This window comes from Periplaneta americana, chromosome 1 (genome assembly GCF_040183065.1).
Source record: "Periplaneta americana isolate PAMFEO1 chromosome 1, P.americana_PAMFEO1_priV1, whole genome shotgun sequence".
NCBI classification, from domain to species: domain Eukaryota; kingdom Metazoa; phylum Arthropoda; class Insecta; order Blattodea; family Blattidae; genus Periplaneta; species Periplaneta americana.
The window spans coordinates 174,578,561-174,596,667 of NC_091117.1; the positions used below are offsets into that span (position 1 = coordinate 174,578,561).

The 18,107-nt window shown below is 36.0% G+C and overlaps 2 protein-coding genes across 3 annotated transcripts in view; one reads left to right on the forward strand and one right to left on the reverse strand.

Annotated features, from left to right (window-relative positions):
• LOC138704494 (uncharacterized) overlaps window positions 1–18,107 on the reverse strand; it is a 222,540-nt gene that overhangs the window by 154,750 nt on the left and 49,683 nt on the right. The window contains exon 2 of the mRNA XM_069832430.1: window positions 15,834–15,942. Within this exon, the coding sequence (XP_069688531.1) occupies window positions 15,834–15,839 (6 nt within the window). The 5' untranslated portion in view covers window positions 15,840–15,942. The remainder of the gene's footprint in view (window positions 1–15,833; window positions 15,943–18,107) is intronic.
• Window positions 9,782–16,168, forward strand: LOC138704455 (uncharacterized). 2 transcript variants are annotated; one of them, XM_069832351.1, is made up of 4 exons: window positions 9,782–9,924; window positions 12,040–12,217; window positions 13,808–13,999; window positions 15,853–16,168. In XM_069832351.1, the coding sequence occupies exons 2-4, from the start codon at window positions 12,046–12,048 to the stop codon at window positions 15,954–15,956; spliced, it is 468 nt and encodes a 155-aa protein (XP_069688452.1). In that variant the 5' UTR covers window positions 9,782–9,924; window positions 12,040–12,045; the 3' UTR covers window positions 15,957–16,168. The 2 variants fall into 2 exon arrangements, with proteins under 2 accessions (XP_069688452.1, XP_069688461.1); XM_069832360.1 differs by lacking the exons at window positions 9,782–9,924; window positions 12,040–12,217 and adding an exon at window positions 13,658–13,686 and having other exon boundaries at window positions 13,794–13,999.

The window sequence follows — 18,107 nt, forward strand, 5'->3', positions numbered from 1 at the left end:
TTAACTCTCTCCCCATATCCCGACAGTAAGAAAAAAACTCACCCCAGTACATGTTTCGAAACAGTTCACATTCCTGCCACTACCGGCGTCACCGTACGTATCAGTAAGTACTCTTCAGAATGAACGCCGTACTTGCTAGGCAACTTCTCTGGCACATAAGTAATACACCTCTGCGGAAGTGTAGGAAGATTGAATTCTCTAGGCTCATCGACTAGCCACATGACGGCATGCAGCGAGCCATGACACACTTTGAACTGAACACCCATTATGTATAGGGTATGTTTGTCCACCGCTGTGGAGTAACGGTTAGCGCGTCTGACCGTGGAACGAGCGGGTCCGGGTTAAAATCCTGGTTGGGACAAGTTACCTGGTTGGGGTTTTCCCTCAACCAATTGAAGCAGAATTGTTCAGTAACTTTCGGCGTTGGAACTCGGACTCATTTCGCCATCATTAATTCACATATCATCATCCATTCCATAGCTCGGGTTAAGTTCACGGTGCGGCGTGCTGTACTTGTACAAGAGCGCGGTCCACTCATTCGCATAATAGAAGTGGTGAGCACAATAAGCCTTAGGCTGCAGAGCAAGCCTTCGAGTTCCTCCTCCGCAGAAGAGAACAAAAATGTATGTTTTATTTGTAGTAGGCCTAGTAACATATTCATATCTAATATTATTATGTATACATCATAATTAGTAACCAAGACACAATAAATTTTAGTGGACAAATGCAGTATCAAATGCTTATCAATAGCTAAGAAGTGATACCTCGTATCTACAAAAATGGCAATATTATTTTCACGCGGCACATATATATTAATCATAACGCAAGGTACTCATTTATTATTACTTAACACATTTGTTTATTTATTCATAAACTCTAAATTCATTTAATTATAAACAATTTCATGCATGTTTATGTTTAAATGATAAGCAATGATAGACGTTTGCATTTCAGATGTAGGCTAACATTCCCCATAACCTCACTTCTGCTCAATAATAAACTCCACAACCTTTAATCAATGTTATTTAAAAAAAATAGACCAAATTCACTTCAATAAAGTTGTTGTAGACAGGGTACACGAAAATTCTTCCTATATGCCTCAGAACCGGTTAAACATTAAATATGAATGCTTCTGATCCAGGTTCAATCAGAAAAAATTCGAGAGTCAAATATGAACTCAGAATGAGATAACATGAACATAGATTAGTGTTTATACAACGGAAAATCTGGTTTCAGCTTGAAAGGAAGCCATTTTTAACGCTTTATATAACCGGCTCTAAATGTTCTAAATATTCTTGGCAGAGGTCTGTAGTATTTCCGCCAGTAACAAGAGTTAGTCAAACTGATAACCGGCCATAAATGTTCTAAACCATTCATGACAGAGATCTGTAGTATTTCCATCAGTAACAAGAGTTAAGGCCCATTCACAATTAAAATAAAACAAAACCGTAACAAAAACACAGGTTACCAAATGGTATCATTCACAATGATTCACATAAACATTGCCGTTAGACGTTAACATGAAAGTTTGCAAACTCCAAACTTTCATGCCTATGCTTACGTGATTTGAAAACAGTAGGCCTACACAATCGTGGAGCGCTGAAGTATACGACGGAATATGAGGAAATGACGTCATTGTTATGTTTCTATGGTTATCAAGTATCTATGCGGTTATGTTTATGTTCCCATCGTGAATGTTCTTCATTTTACCGTAACGTTTACATTTTTAAGTTAACCCTTACGTTATGTTTAATTTTAATTGTGAATGAGCCTTTAGTGTTTAGTCAAACTGACAACCGGCCATAAATGTTCTAAACCGTCATGGCAGAGATCTGTACTATTTCCGTCAGTAACAAGAGAAAGGTCCATTCACAATGAAAATGAAACATAACCGTAACATAAACACAGAAGTTTGCGGCCAGGTTACCAAATGGGAACATTCACGATGATTCACATAAACACTGACATTAACATTACCGTTAGATGTTAACATGAAAGTTTGCGAACTCCAAACTTTAATGCTTATGCTTACGTGATTTGAAAACAGTACACAATCGTGGAGCGCTGAAGTATAGGACAGAATACGAGAAAATGACGTCGTTGTTATGTTTCCACGGTTACCAAGTATCTTTGCGGTTATGTTTACGTTCTCATCGTGAATGATGGTATGACTTTTTTATTTTACCATAACGATTACATTTTTTATGTTAACACTTTTTTATGTTTAATTTTCATTGTGAATGAGCCTTATCAAACTAACAACCGGCCATAAATGTTCTAAACATTCATGGCAGAGATCTGCAGTATTTCCGTCAGTAACAAGAGTTACTCAAACTGACAACCGGCCATAAATGTTCTAAACCAATCATGCAGAGATCTGTAATATTTTCATCAGTAACAAGAGTTAGTTAAACTGAAATTACTGCAAGAATTGCTAACAGTACATTTCTTCGTTTGCAGGTGAAGGGGAGGCGTGCTACGGAATTTCGAGTTATGGACAATATTTTGCGTGCCGACGAGGATTGTCTTGTGATTTGGAAATCTTAAAATGCGTCAATTATACGTCCTTCTTCGATGTACTAATTAACAAAATTAGACCTAAATCTAAAATTTGATGACAATGATACGCAACACTTTTAAATAAATATTGATTAATTAATCAATTTTTTAGTATTCAATTTCAGTTACAGACACTGTTCAGAAATTAGGTGACAGTACAGCAATGAAAGAACAATTATAAATAGAATGGCACGGAAAGTTGTTCGGTCAGAAAATCTTACCGACAGCAGCTTTCAGCACCACGAAACTAAGAAAGACTTTCCAGATCGAAAGCGATATTTAATTATACATGTAACATTAGTACAATAACGCTGAGGCGGCTGATAAGTCTTCATTTGTAGATATACTAATAATTAAATTTATATATATAGCCATATGTATAGCCTACATAACTTTCTTGTAAACAATACAACAAATAGAAATAAATGAAACTACAGAATATTAACAAGTACAAATGTATTAAAAAGCGTAAGTAATCATGTAAACCAGAAAGAAAAACATTACTAATGAATTCAAATGGATAATAAAGATATGTAAAAAAACTTAATGTGAAATTAACCCACTACTTAAAGGTCAACGGTTGTACAAGTAGCCTATAGTTGGTCTGATCATACAGAAAGAAATAGTAATTTTTGTTCAATACTATCTATAAATTTAATACGATTTTTCTTAAGAGATGGCATCGTGTTGCAAATTTCTGACAATCGGGAAATTCAAAGTAAAGTGCACTGAGGTTTCATAGTTTCTACATATTCCATACAAGTGACACAACATGTGTCTAAGTTATCCTTCATTTTATAAATGTATTTATGAATAATTCGATATTAATGTTACTTCATAAGTGGTGTCTTGTTGGTATCACTTATGAAGTTCAGACCTGTTTCGAACAGTTGACTGAACAACAACAAACAAATATAATCGACACCAAGGACGCTTTTAGTAGGAACGCGGTACGGAATTCTGTCTACAAGATAAGGTGAGTTACTTTGAGCAAAATTATTTGAATGGTTGAGACATATCTGGAAAGTGTTAACCTAATCCATAGTCTCAAGAGAGATATGTCAACTATTTCTCTCAACACCAGTTTAAGTGCCATAAATTTTTGTGATAAGTAAATGTGCATCTCATTACTTATTACTAGAACAATACAAGTAATTTTAATATTACTGAATAAAATGGACTTGACGTTTTTAATAGATTTTAACAATCTTCTCAGTATCCTCTGATTGAGGTTCTGGCCGATACGAGTATATAGTCTACATGTATTATTAGGCAGTACATCTCACTTGACGATGTGTCGGAGGAAGCACTTATTGTTTGTATACATCTAAAGTCTGATTAACGTAATATGTAGAGACGAGAATTCCATGCAAATTCATGTTTCTATAGCGACATAGGACATAGCTAAAATTTAGTACTTATCCATTTCATTACTTTCCGGTTCCAAATATGTGTACTTTTCCCAACCATATTTCCATGTTTTGGCCTTTTTGGGGATAAAAACATGCATAATGCATATTTAAACAATTTTTAACTTAATAATGCATATAATATATATTATATTCAATTTAAATGCTTGTTTTAATGGTTTTGAGTGGGCAACTCAGTTTATCGATTTTTATGTCCCTTATTTTAGCTTCAGGAATCAGGTTTGAAGAAGGAAAAGAAAAAAAAAACTAAATAACAGAAAAAGGTTCCTTCAAGTTTGCACCCATAACTTTTTGGTATATAGAGAGGTCATTCTCTGCCTACAAAAATATATTGACTGACAAGAGCAGGAATCTCACAGAAGCCAATTTAGAAATGTTGTTAGGCTGTTATTTGTGCAAAAAAAAAAAAAGTTAAGTGAAATAAGATATTTGGAACAAAAATGAAAGTGCATGTTTTTAGATATTTTTCGCTTGATCGTGCATGTTTCATAGTTTTATAGTGCATGAATGCATGCATATTTTGGGATTTTATAGTGCATGGAACTCTCGTCTCAAGTAATATGTAACTAGCCGGAGATGTATGCAATGAAGGGGGAAAGGAACTGGTCGCCCTACCCCATTATCTCCTGACTAGTTGCCTCATAAGTGGTGTCTTCTTGGTATCACTTGTGAGGTTCAGACCTGTCTTCGGACAGTTGACTAAACAACAACTCTTCTCAGAGACTGTATTCACAAAAAGTATATCACAGTCAAGAAATTACTGAATAAGTAATAAATAACTGCTTTATTGTGTTAATATTATGATAAATTGCCTGGATCATTTGTTTCGACGAAGTCAGAATGACGGACACCACGTCAATTAGGTAATTTACCCATAATATTAACACCAGTTATTACTTATTCAGTGATTATACAAGTGTTAAAAGAGTGTAGGCTATCCAAAAATGGACAAGAAATTACATCAAGAAATTTTCCACTTTGAAGAGTAGTAGGCCTATTCCTAGCTATGCTAGTTAATCACACTGATATGAATGACGTCATTGTAAGTCTCAATGTAGGTGGGAAATACTGAAGCCGCAGATTAGATATAGAACACTACATCCTTCTCGCATATGCAAATTCGAACGATTATTACTAATTTTATTCCTTTCCTCTTCCTTGGCTTTCTTTCTCAATTCATGAATTCATTCATTGCTTATATTAATGTATTTCAAACTCTCTTCTTTTCTCTTTACTTATCTCGTATAATTTGTGTCGCATAGCCTCTTTACTGATAATTCTGTGGTGTTCGGGTAAAGGGGTAAGTCATTTTTTTGTCCAGGTGGAATTTTGTTCCCCAGATGAACACACAAGTTAAATTGTACAAATGAGTGTGCAAAAATCTAAGAATACTAGCAGTTGATGTGTTTTATTTGTGTAGAAAATTATTTGTAATAAGGGTTCCAAGTTTAATTTTCATTTATCTCCGAACTCATTTTTATGACTTATCTCCATTTACCCAAACACCACAGAATTGTTCATTTTGTGACTTATTTTAATTCCCTTTTTAAACTTCCTCTCCTATTTAGTTGTTTAAATTTTTTTATTCATCCATACTCATCCTTTTCCTTTGTTTTCCTCTTCTTTTTTTTAAATATTTTGTCGTTTATTCATTTCTTCAGACATTTATTTAATCATTCATATTTATTTTTCCTTCTTATTTTTCACTCATTTATTTGAATTCTTATTATTCCTATTCAATAAACTTTATTTTGACTCTCTTTTTCTTATATTTTATCTATCTCGCTTTCTCATTCATTCACTTTTCACTGATTCATCCATTCATCTTTCCTTCTTCCACACACTTTATTCTTATATTATTCATTATTCCTTCCTTCTTTACATTTTTACTTACTTTCCTTGCATTTAATTTCCTTCCATTTTTCCATTTACTTCATACATAATACCTTTCTTTCCATATTCTAATTTTTTCGTGTAAGATCTATATTCGACCAACGTCAATAAAAAAAATTAAAGAATTTGGTGGAACGGAAAATTACACTGATGTCACTCAACTTCGGTCGCCATGGAAATGCGTAAGTCATATAATGATGAAATCAACAATATGAAATAGTCCATTCCTATGCACAAGGGGAGTCACCGTAAATTATATACATTAGTGGGAAAAAAACCGGACCGACCCTTGTAGCTGATTTCAGAGCCTTGTTCACTTCAGAGCGTCGGTGCATATTCCTTGGACCCAAAACCACCTGTGTAGTTGAACAACAGCCACGCACCTGGTTTGTTATACTAAAGGCCGCATGTTATCTCTTTCCAATACACTGTATTAAATCATTTGTCATGTCACTTTTATGCTGGCATAGATGTTTTAATAACATTACTGTTGCACATCAAAAATCTTATTAGCATAACTATCTTATATACCCAAGGAATATGCACCGACGCTCTGGAGTGAACAAGGCTCTGAAATCAGCTACAAGGATCGGTCCGGTTTTTTGCCACTACTGTACATAACCTATTGAAACAGTTTACAATAATCCATTTACGTTGAAATATACTGTATAATAATAATGTTTTTCAGTTGTGCTTTGATATGGACGCGAAACAAACGCACGCAGAATATATGCGTAACTATAGAAAGTTAACACAAGGTTGACATTACTCACATACAGACGGATAAAATAATAGCAATAACAAAATTTACGAGATATTCTCATGAGCATACAGTATGTATTATACAATATAACTTGTCAGTTAATAGTCAATTATAAGGGACTCAAAAACACTTTTTTACTTGTGCTCTTAATAGTACATTTTGTTTGAATTATTATTATTATTATTATTATTATTATTATTATTATTATTATTATTATTATTATTATTATTATTGATGTAATAATTCTGCAATGCTTGGGAAAAGTGGCAAGTCAGTTTTCACAAACATATTTTATTAATTTATTGACAACTTACGGAACATCTACTCGCTTGGGAAAAGAGACATAAGTATTTCTTCCATTACAGTAATTCATATAGAAGAAAATCAAATCGACATAAACCAGTGTGAACAAACTTTTTTTCCTTCTCCTGTAAAATTAACATTTTTGATTTCTGCCACTTTTCCCGAGCGCTAAAGAAGTATTATACAGTACTTATTATTATTGTTAGAGGACGTATTACTATTCAGAGATTATTTCATTCTGTTCATTACGAACACTCAAATCTTACACCAAGTTGTATAATTATCCAGATTCCATTATACTAATTTCTGCATACACGTTATAAGAAATTATAAGAATTTTCTCAAATCTCCTGTAATCTGTTTTGTAGAAGATTCGAAGACGATGTTAGGACGTATATAGGACCCCCCCCCCTCGATAATGCATTACATAATAGCTATCAATACGGCGGTTGCTCTCGGCTGCGATACAACGAACTTTTTAGTGGGCTTCGAGTTCTTTTTTCTGATTATAATCAGAAAACATATAATAATTATTATATGTTTATATGTATAAGTGTTTTTATATTTATTTTATCAATCTTACTGTTATTACTTTATTATTGTTAATATTATTATTATTATTATTATTATTATTATTATTATTATTATTATTTATTAATTACAATAATTTATTGGTATTATTATCTTTGAATTATCTCTGTCACGGTTATTCTATTAATAATAATAGTATTATTATTATTACTATTATTATCATTACTATTATTATTATTATTATCATCATCATCATCATTATTTCTATTATTAACATTATTACTGATATCTGTAAAATTTATGTAGGCTCTACTGGACTGTACGCGAACACGAGCACATGCTCATTTCATGCCATTCAAATGTAAATTATAAATAATTTTGAATTTTAATTTCTGCTCCTTTCCAATTCATTCTCTCTTGTTTTTTTTTTGTTTCACTTTCTCCCAAATTTATTTCCTTTTTCCTTTCTATTTCCTTTTTAATAACAGTCTTCTGATCGGCCTGGATGGTGTAGTCGGTGGAGTGCTAGTCTTCTGTGACCGAGGTTGCGAGTTCGATCCCAGCCTAGGTCGATGGCATTTAAGTGTGCTTAAAAGAACTCTTGCTTACAAAATTCCGACACACCGACGATGCTGATATAACCTAGGCAGTTGCCAGCGTCGTTAAATAAAACACAATTTAAAAAATCAGTCTTCTCTCATGTTCTCATACCATCGCTCTCCAAGATGCAAGGTTTTGATGGGCTATATTCAGACTTGACGTCAGTAATCATATTTTCTGAGGTAAATGCTTCGGTTCGGTTGTTTCTATAACCTTCATTCTGCTACTTTATACTTTTAAAAAATCCCTTGCCATCATTTAAAAGTGTGCGTTTCAATTATAGTATTGAAATCTTTTAACTTATCAACACCACCTCTTAATTGTAATGTGTTAAAATATTCCATTAAACATGAACTGAAAAGTCTACTTTTGTTACTTGTCACTGAAATTGCCAGATATCGGCAGTCCATACACTGGAAATATTATAACGTCTAATACTTTTAAAAATCTGGGAAAATTACTTAGTACATTTCCGATACCATGCCTAATACGTCAAGTGAATCATTATGGTATGACGTTAGATATTCCTGTTCCAAGAATGGCGTCCATATCAATGTGATGGCCATATCATTCCCGTTAAATACCGATGGGTCTAGCTTTTGTTTCCCGTTCTACTTGTAAGTTTCAATAAATGTTAAATACATTGACCGTTTATCATAATTACATGCCTGAGACATGCTTCAGGTTTTCTGAACATGTGAAAGAAGACTGGGAAGTTAGGGACGTTGTTTAGAGGGGTGTGAGGCTAACTTTGGAGCAAGCGGCTGGCTAACGGTACTTTTGGTATGAATACTCTCTGCTTAATCCCCTTTCTATTTTCTCCAAAAAAACATTTCTCTCTCTTCATTTGTACTTCGAAGACGAAGGTAAACGTTTGCTTAATAGAATTGCTGGTGTAAATATATATATATATATATAAGTTAAAGTTATGTTTTATTTAACGACGCTCGCAACTGCAGAGGTTATATCAGCGTCGCCGGATGTGCCGGAATTTTGTCCCGCAGGAGTTCTTTTACATGCCAGTAAATCTACTGACATGAGCCTGTCGCATTTAAGCACACTTAAATGCCATCGACCTGGCCCGAGATCGAACCCGCAACCTTGGGCATAGAAGGCCAGCGCTATACCAACTTGCCAACCAGGTTGACTATATATATATATATATATTCAAAGTTAAGACGTAGCAATATAACTTTCATGTGTAGTGTACTCCATAGTAACGTAGTGCGGAATTGGTAAATCAATGTTTTTATAATGTATGTTACATTGTATTTCTAACTTTCTCTCCATCCACTTCATCAACTACTAGTGCGAAACTACTACCCCAACTCCGCATTCCTTCCAGGGCAGATGAACTGTGTCACTGACATTAAGTCTGTCTGTCTGTCTGTCTACCACCCAAATGCTGAGGACTAACTTACCGTGATAATAAGCATGAGTTCAAACGAACGAAAGACACTGCGTTAACTCACCCAACTCTGAGACATACTCAATGTTAGAGGCGCACGAAGCGCACTGGTAGTATATATATTTTTTCAGGCCTAGTTATAACTATCTACTTATGAGAATAAATAAGTGAATAAATAAATAAATAATACACAAGCCTCCAGGCTCTGAACGTTTTGTTGGTGGTGTTACATGCTCATTTATATATAACCTTCCTCAGTTTTAAAACTACGAGCCTCGACAGCTTTTCTTGCTGGCCGTAATGAGCGAGGTCATCTTTGTTTATCTCCTCTTGATGATTACATAAGCCGCAATATTACGCTGTGCGGATCTCTAACTGTGTAGTTCTTCAGCTTCCGTCAGCGAACAAACACGCTCAAGCATCTTCCACTTGAAAAGGTAAAGTACGTATATCATTATTACATTTGTCTAACATTCATCGTGTGATCGCAGCCGAAAGCTGTTATTCAAACTTTCGGAACTCTATCACAATAATAATACTGTCAGGACTTTCTTTATTTCTGTACAACGTTAATAATATTTATATGAAAAAGAAAACAGCGGGGAAAGGTAGAGATAAGGAAAAGGATGAGAAATTAAAAGAGGGTGAAAAAAGGAAATGGTGGAAAACTGAAGTATGAAGTGCGACCATGAGCATACCAGACTTAGTCCGGATCAGCTTACTTAATACCCTAACGGTGAAACCTAACCATCCCACCCCCTCCATTACTACATAATCTCTAGTGGATTGTGGTGATTTTTTGGTTTGAAGGTTGAATTTGCTTTTGCCAACTTCGTTTCGAATTTCGGTATTGACAAATACTACGACTGGTAGTGATTTTCTAATTGTTACATTGGCAGCAGTGACAGCAGTTGTCGGTAGTGCAAACTCTGAAAATTCCAAATGTTCTAGATTTCTGAGCCGATTACTGGAAGCTAGTGAAATTTGAACTTACTAATAATTAATTAATATAAGTATTAATATTAATACATAATAGTTACCGTATTTTATGTGTTGCGTCTGATTATAGGCAAATAGATGTAAATAAATGTAACCTACTTGATGTGATGTATGCGCTTGGGTAATTTTAATTCATTTCTTTCGTGTTTAGATTTATATTACAATAAATAATGTTAAAAAGAGGAAATACATGGCAGTGACTCCTCCAAGAAAGAAAGTGTGTGCCATTTAGAGTACGCTTCAGGAATCTATAGTTCATATGTACACTATCTACCAAAAAGTAATTGGGCACTGTTTTTGTCCCTTTAGAACCTCGTGGTACCACCTCTTGTTGCTATAACAGCAGCCAACCTGTCAGGCATGCTCTCCACTAGTTTGTGTAGGATATCCACTGGAATGCGTCACCATTCCTCTTGCAACATGGCACTTAGTTGGACAATAGAAGTTGGCCGCATCTCCCGAGACCTCAATCGCCGGTCCAATTCGTTCCAAAGGTACTCAATGGGATTGAGATCAGGACTCTGTGCAGGCCAGTCTAACCGGTGAACATTATTGTCTGCATACCACTGCATAGTAGCCGCCGAAACATGGGGCCAACTTCCATTGTCCAACTGAATGCCATGTTGCGAGTGAAATGGCGACGCATTCCAGTGGATATCCTACACAAACTAGTGGAGAGCATGCCTGACAGGGTGGCTGCTGTTATAGCAACAAGAGGTGGTACCACGAGGTTATAAAGGGACAAAAACAGTGCCCAATTACTTTTTGGTAGATAGTGTATAACGAAGTGAAGAAAGAAGATAATGAAGGAGAAATCATGCGCATGGAGACAGCAATTATAACTATAATACCAAAATTATGAGCAGTACGTATTCTTAAGCATACATTTCAAAGTGGCATTCAGTTTTCAGAGTTTGTACTAATCATTTCACATGATCAAACAAAATACATTTTTAGGTTAGGTTTCGTGAATCGCAAACGGCTCAGCCAAAGCTTCATGTTGTCAGACAAAATACATTTTAATATTAGATCATATTAATCTATAAATTACCAACATAGTGTACGAGAAGTCTAGGAGAAAAATATAGGCTTACTCTTTCACTAATTATTATTGAATCATTTAAAAAACACCTCCCAATATAACGATGAGATGTGGTAAATAAATAAATAAGCAAGACATCGTTATTGTTAATACTATATTATTATTATATTATTATTATTATTATTATTATTATTATTATTATTATTATTATTATTATTATAGAAAGCCTACATGACATTGTGATTTTATCCTTTTGGCGATATCTGGTATTAGGTTGGCAACACTGAAGAGACGGCCAAATTAGCCCTTCAGAAACTTAATTCTTGATTTTAGCAATTTTTTCAAGCATAATGAACATTTTACATTAGAATATGTATTGAAGAACTGCACTCCAAATTATTTTATAATTTAAAATATCGCACTTTTGCCAATGTTACTTTTCTCATGCCTGGCTAAAACACATAGGCTATGTCTAATTTAAGTCTAAGATTTTCTGCTATTGTGATCGCAGAGAAAGATGCAAATTCTGACATCTCTGGTAAATCACGTGGAATGTAAGAGCCAAAGCGAGACGTTGCAACAGGTGGAGGGAGGGCGAGTGGAAGGACAGACAGATGGGAGCGGAAGGAAAGTCAGGGAATACATCTATATAACAACGTCGTGTCCACTTCGTGTGTGGCACCAGAAAGGTGAGTGACGTATCCAGTTCCCATTAGCCGAAGGATTCGAGGAACGGATGAAAGTCTTTCCTTGCGACCACAATAGTAGCACAAAGCTCCAGTCCACAAGCCTTTGCGATGTCATATTTACATGCAACTGCATAGTTTTTCCTGTATGTTTAATTTTTGTCATAATCACCAAGGAGATTTTATTTCCTTGCTTCGTTTTCAGAATTATTCTATTATTGTGATATACCGAAATACATATGGAGTTTCAGTGCAGTAATTCTGAGTTTCCATATTGTGAAGAATCGGTAGAACGGAGAAAAATTCTCTCCGGCACCGGGACTCGAACCCGGGTTTCCAGCTCCACATGCTGGCGCTTTATTCACTAAACCACACCGGATTCAAGTTCCGATACCGAATTGAATCCCTCTCATTTTTAAGTTCTACCTCTGTGTTCCCTCGTGTACCGTGTTACAGTATGTGTGACAGTAGACCCAATATCCAACCACAAGTACAGAGATGCACCCATTACAAGTGACTAAGTGGCCAGGGTCTAGAATTATTCTACTTTGTCATCATATAGTCTTATGCACAGTAGTGGCAAAAAAAACCGGACCGACCCTTGTAGCTGATTTCAGAGTCACAGATTCAAATTTTGCTAGTCACAAAACACATCCTTCTTGTAAAATTAATTGTAACGATGAAATTTATTGCACTTGTTCGATTCTTACCGTCTTTGTTTCCTTCAGTGCTTCAAACTTACAGGCGAAAAAACTTTGAGAGTTTTATTTTCATCTAGCATCAATATTACATTTCTACCTCTATTCGGCAAAGATAACTGCGTATTTTTACATTAAATAGCAGCACATACCCCTGACTTCACTATCCATATTGAAATTACCACAGTTTGACACAATACACAGCACAGGATTCTTTTGTATCAGCTACAAGGGTCGGTCCGGTTTTTTTTTTGCCACTACTGTACATATTAATCCGACTGATTCACCATATCGAAATAAGTACAAAATACTTCGAAATTGTTTACCGACACATAATTTGTAACTATTAACGAATAACAAATTACTCTGTATTTTCTAGTAAAACGCAAGGCCATCGGCGTAGTTCAGGCGATAGGCGAGTTTTTCTGCAATTCCAATGTGTGGGTTCAATGCCAACTTGTGCTGATTACCTGGTTGGGTTTTTTCCGAGGTTTTCCCCAACTAATTTAAGTTAATCACATGGTGAATCGCCGTCTTACCTCGCCAAATACTATCCGGCTAATATCAATTCCATCTTCAAATAGCCTAGTAGTTGATACAGCGTCGTTAAATAACGGATGAAACAAAGACTCTTTTTAAAAACAAAAAGAAGAGGAAGTCTATAGTTCTAAATTCCACTTGAAAATTATTACTCCACAGTTCTGTCGGACAGTCCTATTAGTCTTTATAATGTTCTTTATGTCTTCAGTCGTTTAGTCAAATGTCCGAAGGCAGGTCGGAATCTCAGTACAGTATATTATATTTTTTCTGCTATTCATGTGACTGCAGCTCGACAATAGCAGTACTACATCTCTTTGTAATGATTTTGAATGTGTGTACAGTACCTACTCTGTAGAGATGAAAGCGAGCCTGCTGATTATGGTCGCGGTCCTGGTGGGCTTAGTGAGCGGTGGCCTGCACTGCACCGGCAAGGCCAACGGGTGCAGAGATGCCAAGTGTGACGCACGTCCGACCTGCTCGGATGGGGCCGTGGAGGTTCCTGGAGACGAGGTGTGCAGATGTTGCCCGGCCTGCGCCGTCTACCTCGGTGAGTTCGAGTGACGTACAGACTACAGACTTCGAGTTTTTGGCCCAAAATGGAAATTTCTACTGTAAATGTCAGTTTTTTCTTGTGAGTACGGTACATTCTCTAATTCAAAGTAATGACAATTGTATGAGATTAAAATGAAGTATTACTCTGTGGCAAATTATGTGTGTATACAAAGTCTCTCCGCAGTGAAGCCGAGCGGAGCTAACAACTAACTCAACTCGCAACTGCAGTTAATTTGGCATCATGGACTACCGATTTGAAACAAAGTTGTACTCTTCTTCGACCATTCTCTGCATGATTACAATTTAGAATATAATTGGTATCGGATTTGTGAATAATTAAAATTACCTGCTGGTAATTATTAATATATTAATAAGTAGACCTAGCTAATATTACTTGGCACAATCACAAGAGAGTCCACCGCTGTGGGGTAACGGTTAACATGCCTGACTGTGAAACGAGTGGGCTGGGGTTCAAATCCTGATTTGGAACAAGTTATTTGGTTGAGGTTTTCTCTCAACCCAATAAGAGTAAGTGCTGGATAACTTTCGGTGCTGGATCCTGGACTCATTTCGTTGGCATTATCACCTTCATCTCATTCAGACGCTATATAACCATAGCAGTTGAAAAAGCGTCGTAAAATAATCGATCAATCACAAGAGATATTGAAAGTGCTACTCTTCCTTGCTGTTGAATACAGATTTCTAGCGATTTATACTTGTTTGCAAACACTATAACTAAAGTTTCTTGATTAATTGATTTTACGTAATTAATTAGGCCTACTTCACAGACTTCACTTTGAAGTTAATGAATTGTCTTTGGATTGTTCTTGTAGCCTTTACGGTAGACTTTACAGTGCCCCCGAAGAAATAGACCGTGTCGATCTACGAATCTCTGAAACCACCGGTAGTATAGCTGTCTTTTTCCATGATATGATTCTTAATTCGTGAACCATGTTACATCTTCCTGCCTTATTACACATTAAGAATTAAAATACAAACTGAAGAGACAATACTATGCTAAATTGTTATGAAAAGTTACATTATACCTTCAACAGTTTTACAAATTATAGGTCATTCGACTTGTCTTCTGTGCCCGAGGTTGCGGGTTCGATCCCGGTCCAGGTCGATGACATTTACGAGTGTGTGCTTAAATGCGACAAGCTCATGTTAGTAGATTTACTGGAATGTATAAGAAACTCCTGAGGGACAAAATTCCCGCATACCAGCGACGCTGATATAACCTCGACAGATGCGAACGTCGTTAAATAAAACAATTTTATGTAGGTCCGGGTAGCTCAGTTGGTAGAGCAGCTGGCTACGGACTGAAAGGTCCGGGGTTCGATCCTAGGTGGGGACAGGATTTTTCTCGTTGCCAAACTTTCAGAACGGCCCCGAGGTTCACTCAGCCTCCTATAAAATTGAGTACCGGGTCCTTCCCGGGGGTAAAAGGCGGTCAGAGCGTGGTGCCGACCACACCACCTCATTCTAGTGCCGAGGTCATGGAAAGCATGGGGCTCTACCTCCATGCCCCCCAAGTGCCTTCATGGCATGTTACGGGGATACCTTTACCTTTTACCGGTAATTCGTTATCTCGTGAAGCCGAATGTTTGTGCGCGCCGTAGCTCATAGTAAGAACCTTATGGTGGGTAAGGGAGCTAGCTACCTGCAAGTGGAAGTGTAGCGAGGGAGGGAAGCTTTCAAGTCCACTTCTTCATTCCCCTTATGTGCAGGTTGCTTTCACGAGATATCAAATGGGCTATACACAGTAAAAGGAAAAGATAAAAATGTATTGTAATTATAATGTTCATTTATTCTTAAGATACACTTACCTTCATTTTATTTTTTCAGATGAAGGAGATCCATGCAGCACACGTTTAGATAATCAGATTATATTCCGTCTGTGTCGACCTCCTTTGGAATGTAATGGAACTTGCAAATCTGTAACCAAATAAATAAATTGAATTTTTCACTTTATGCACAGATGAAGTTCCTGTTTATGAGATCAACTCCACAGAAAACGTGAAATTATATCAAAATATTATTTTTTCTAAAGAATCATATTTCATATAAATTCCCTTACGTGTAGTTCAGTTCTTGTTTAGAAAATTATTGTCAGCATAAGCACGTCCTTGTACTGTATAATAAATTTGACTAACGGTTCTGATTCTGGTCTTTGTGCAATCATTTCTCTTAAGGTAACCATAGCAACGTTGAACATTGTTCGTAATAATGAAGATGTAGTACCACAGCAACAGCATTCACATATAACTACCTTCAGGAATGAAATTCTGCAAGCATATTTGAGGGGTCTGGGAGTAAAACATGGTAAGTGACGTTTTAGTATTTTGAAGATATTAGGTAGGTAAACATTTATACATGCATCAGTTTGTATAGTTATCAGGAAAGTAAAATCAGTATACTTCTGCCATCTGTTGAGATGTTGGAAAACTAACTACTACATTACACCCAGAATTTAAGATACCATATTATACGCTACATACCTCAGTTTTGGACAAATGTCAGTTACTATATTTTACGCCCCTCATTTATCAAATGTTTATAAAGGTATAAATAATAATACATTTCAAATATATTTGAATGTAAATAATCTTGCAAACACGTTAATATTAATAATAATAATAATAATAATAATGATAATAACAATAATAATAATAATAACATAATATTGATTTCCAATAACTTCTGTATGTAACTTTTCGTGACAAAACTAAAACTTACAAATCTACGTAAGATTAATTTGTTGGTCCTACACAATATGCCTGTTACTTACTTACTAACTTACTGGCTTTTAAGGAACCCGGAGGTTCATTGCCGCCCTCACATAAGCCCCCCATTGGTCCCTATCCTGAGCAACATTAATCCATTCTCTATCATCATAAACCACCTCCCTCAAATCAATTTTAATATTATCTTCCCATCTACGTCTCGGCCTCCCTAAAGGTCTTTTTCCCTCCGGCCTCCCAACTAACACTCTATATGCATTTCTGGATTCGCCCATACGTGCTACATGCCCTGCCCATCTCAAACGTCTGGATTTAATGTTCCTAATTATGTCAGGTGAAGAATACAATGCGTGCAGTTCTGTGTTGTGTAACTTTCTCCATTCTCCTGTAACTTCATCCCTCTTAGCCCCAAATATTTTCCTAAGCACCTTATTCTCAAACACCTTTAACCTGTGTTCCTCTCTCAAAGTGAGAGTCCAAGTTTCACAACCATAAAGAACAACCGGTAATGTAACTGTTTTATAAATTCTAACTTTCAGATTTTTTGACAGCAGACTGGATGATAAGAGCTTCTCAACCGAATAATAACAGGCATTTCCCATATTTATTCTGTGTTTAATTTCCTCCCGAGTGTCATTTATATTTGTTACTGTTGCTCCCAGATATTTGAATTTCTCCACGTCTTCAAAGGATAAATTTCCAATTTTTATATTTCCATTTCGTACAATATTCTGGTCACGAGACATAATCATATAATTAGTATTTTCGGGATTTACTTCCAAACCTATCTCTTTACTTGCTTCCAGTAAAATCCCCGTGTTTTCCCTAATCGTTTGTGGATTTTCTCCTAACATATTCACGTCAGAATATGTCTGTTATGGTAACAATAAATATTAGAGGAGAAAAATTCGCTCCGGCACTGGGGATCGAACCCGGGTCCTTGGTTCTACGTACCAAGCGCTGTAATCATTAAGCTACGACGAAGTTCAATCCACAGCACCGGATCGAATCTCTCTCCTCCAGTGTTCTTCGCTTTGTGGCCTGACTCAAAGTTCGACATGTATGTTTACATTATTCATATTAAGTCAAGTGCCATTATATAAGGAGCGCACTCATTTGAATGACTTGGTGGCAGGGATTCCACAGTAATATGCAATGTTGCTCAAAGAATCTACGTAAAGATTAATTTTTTGGTCCTACAGAATACGTCTGTTACGGTAACAATTAACATTAGAAGAGAAAAATTCGCTCCGGCGGCCCATAATCAACTAAAAATTATTCTGTCATCAACACCCCTCTTTATATCGGCCAAACACTCATCGGCAGTGTGGGATGTGGTAGAATCTTACTGATAATACT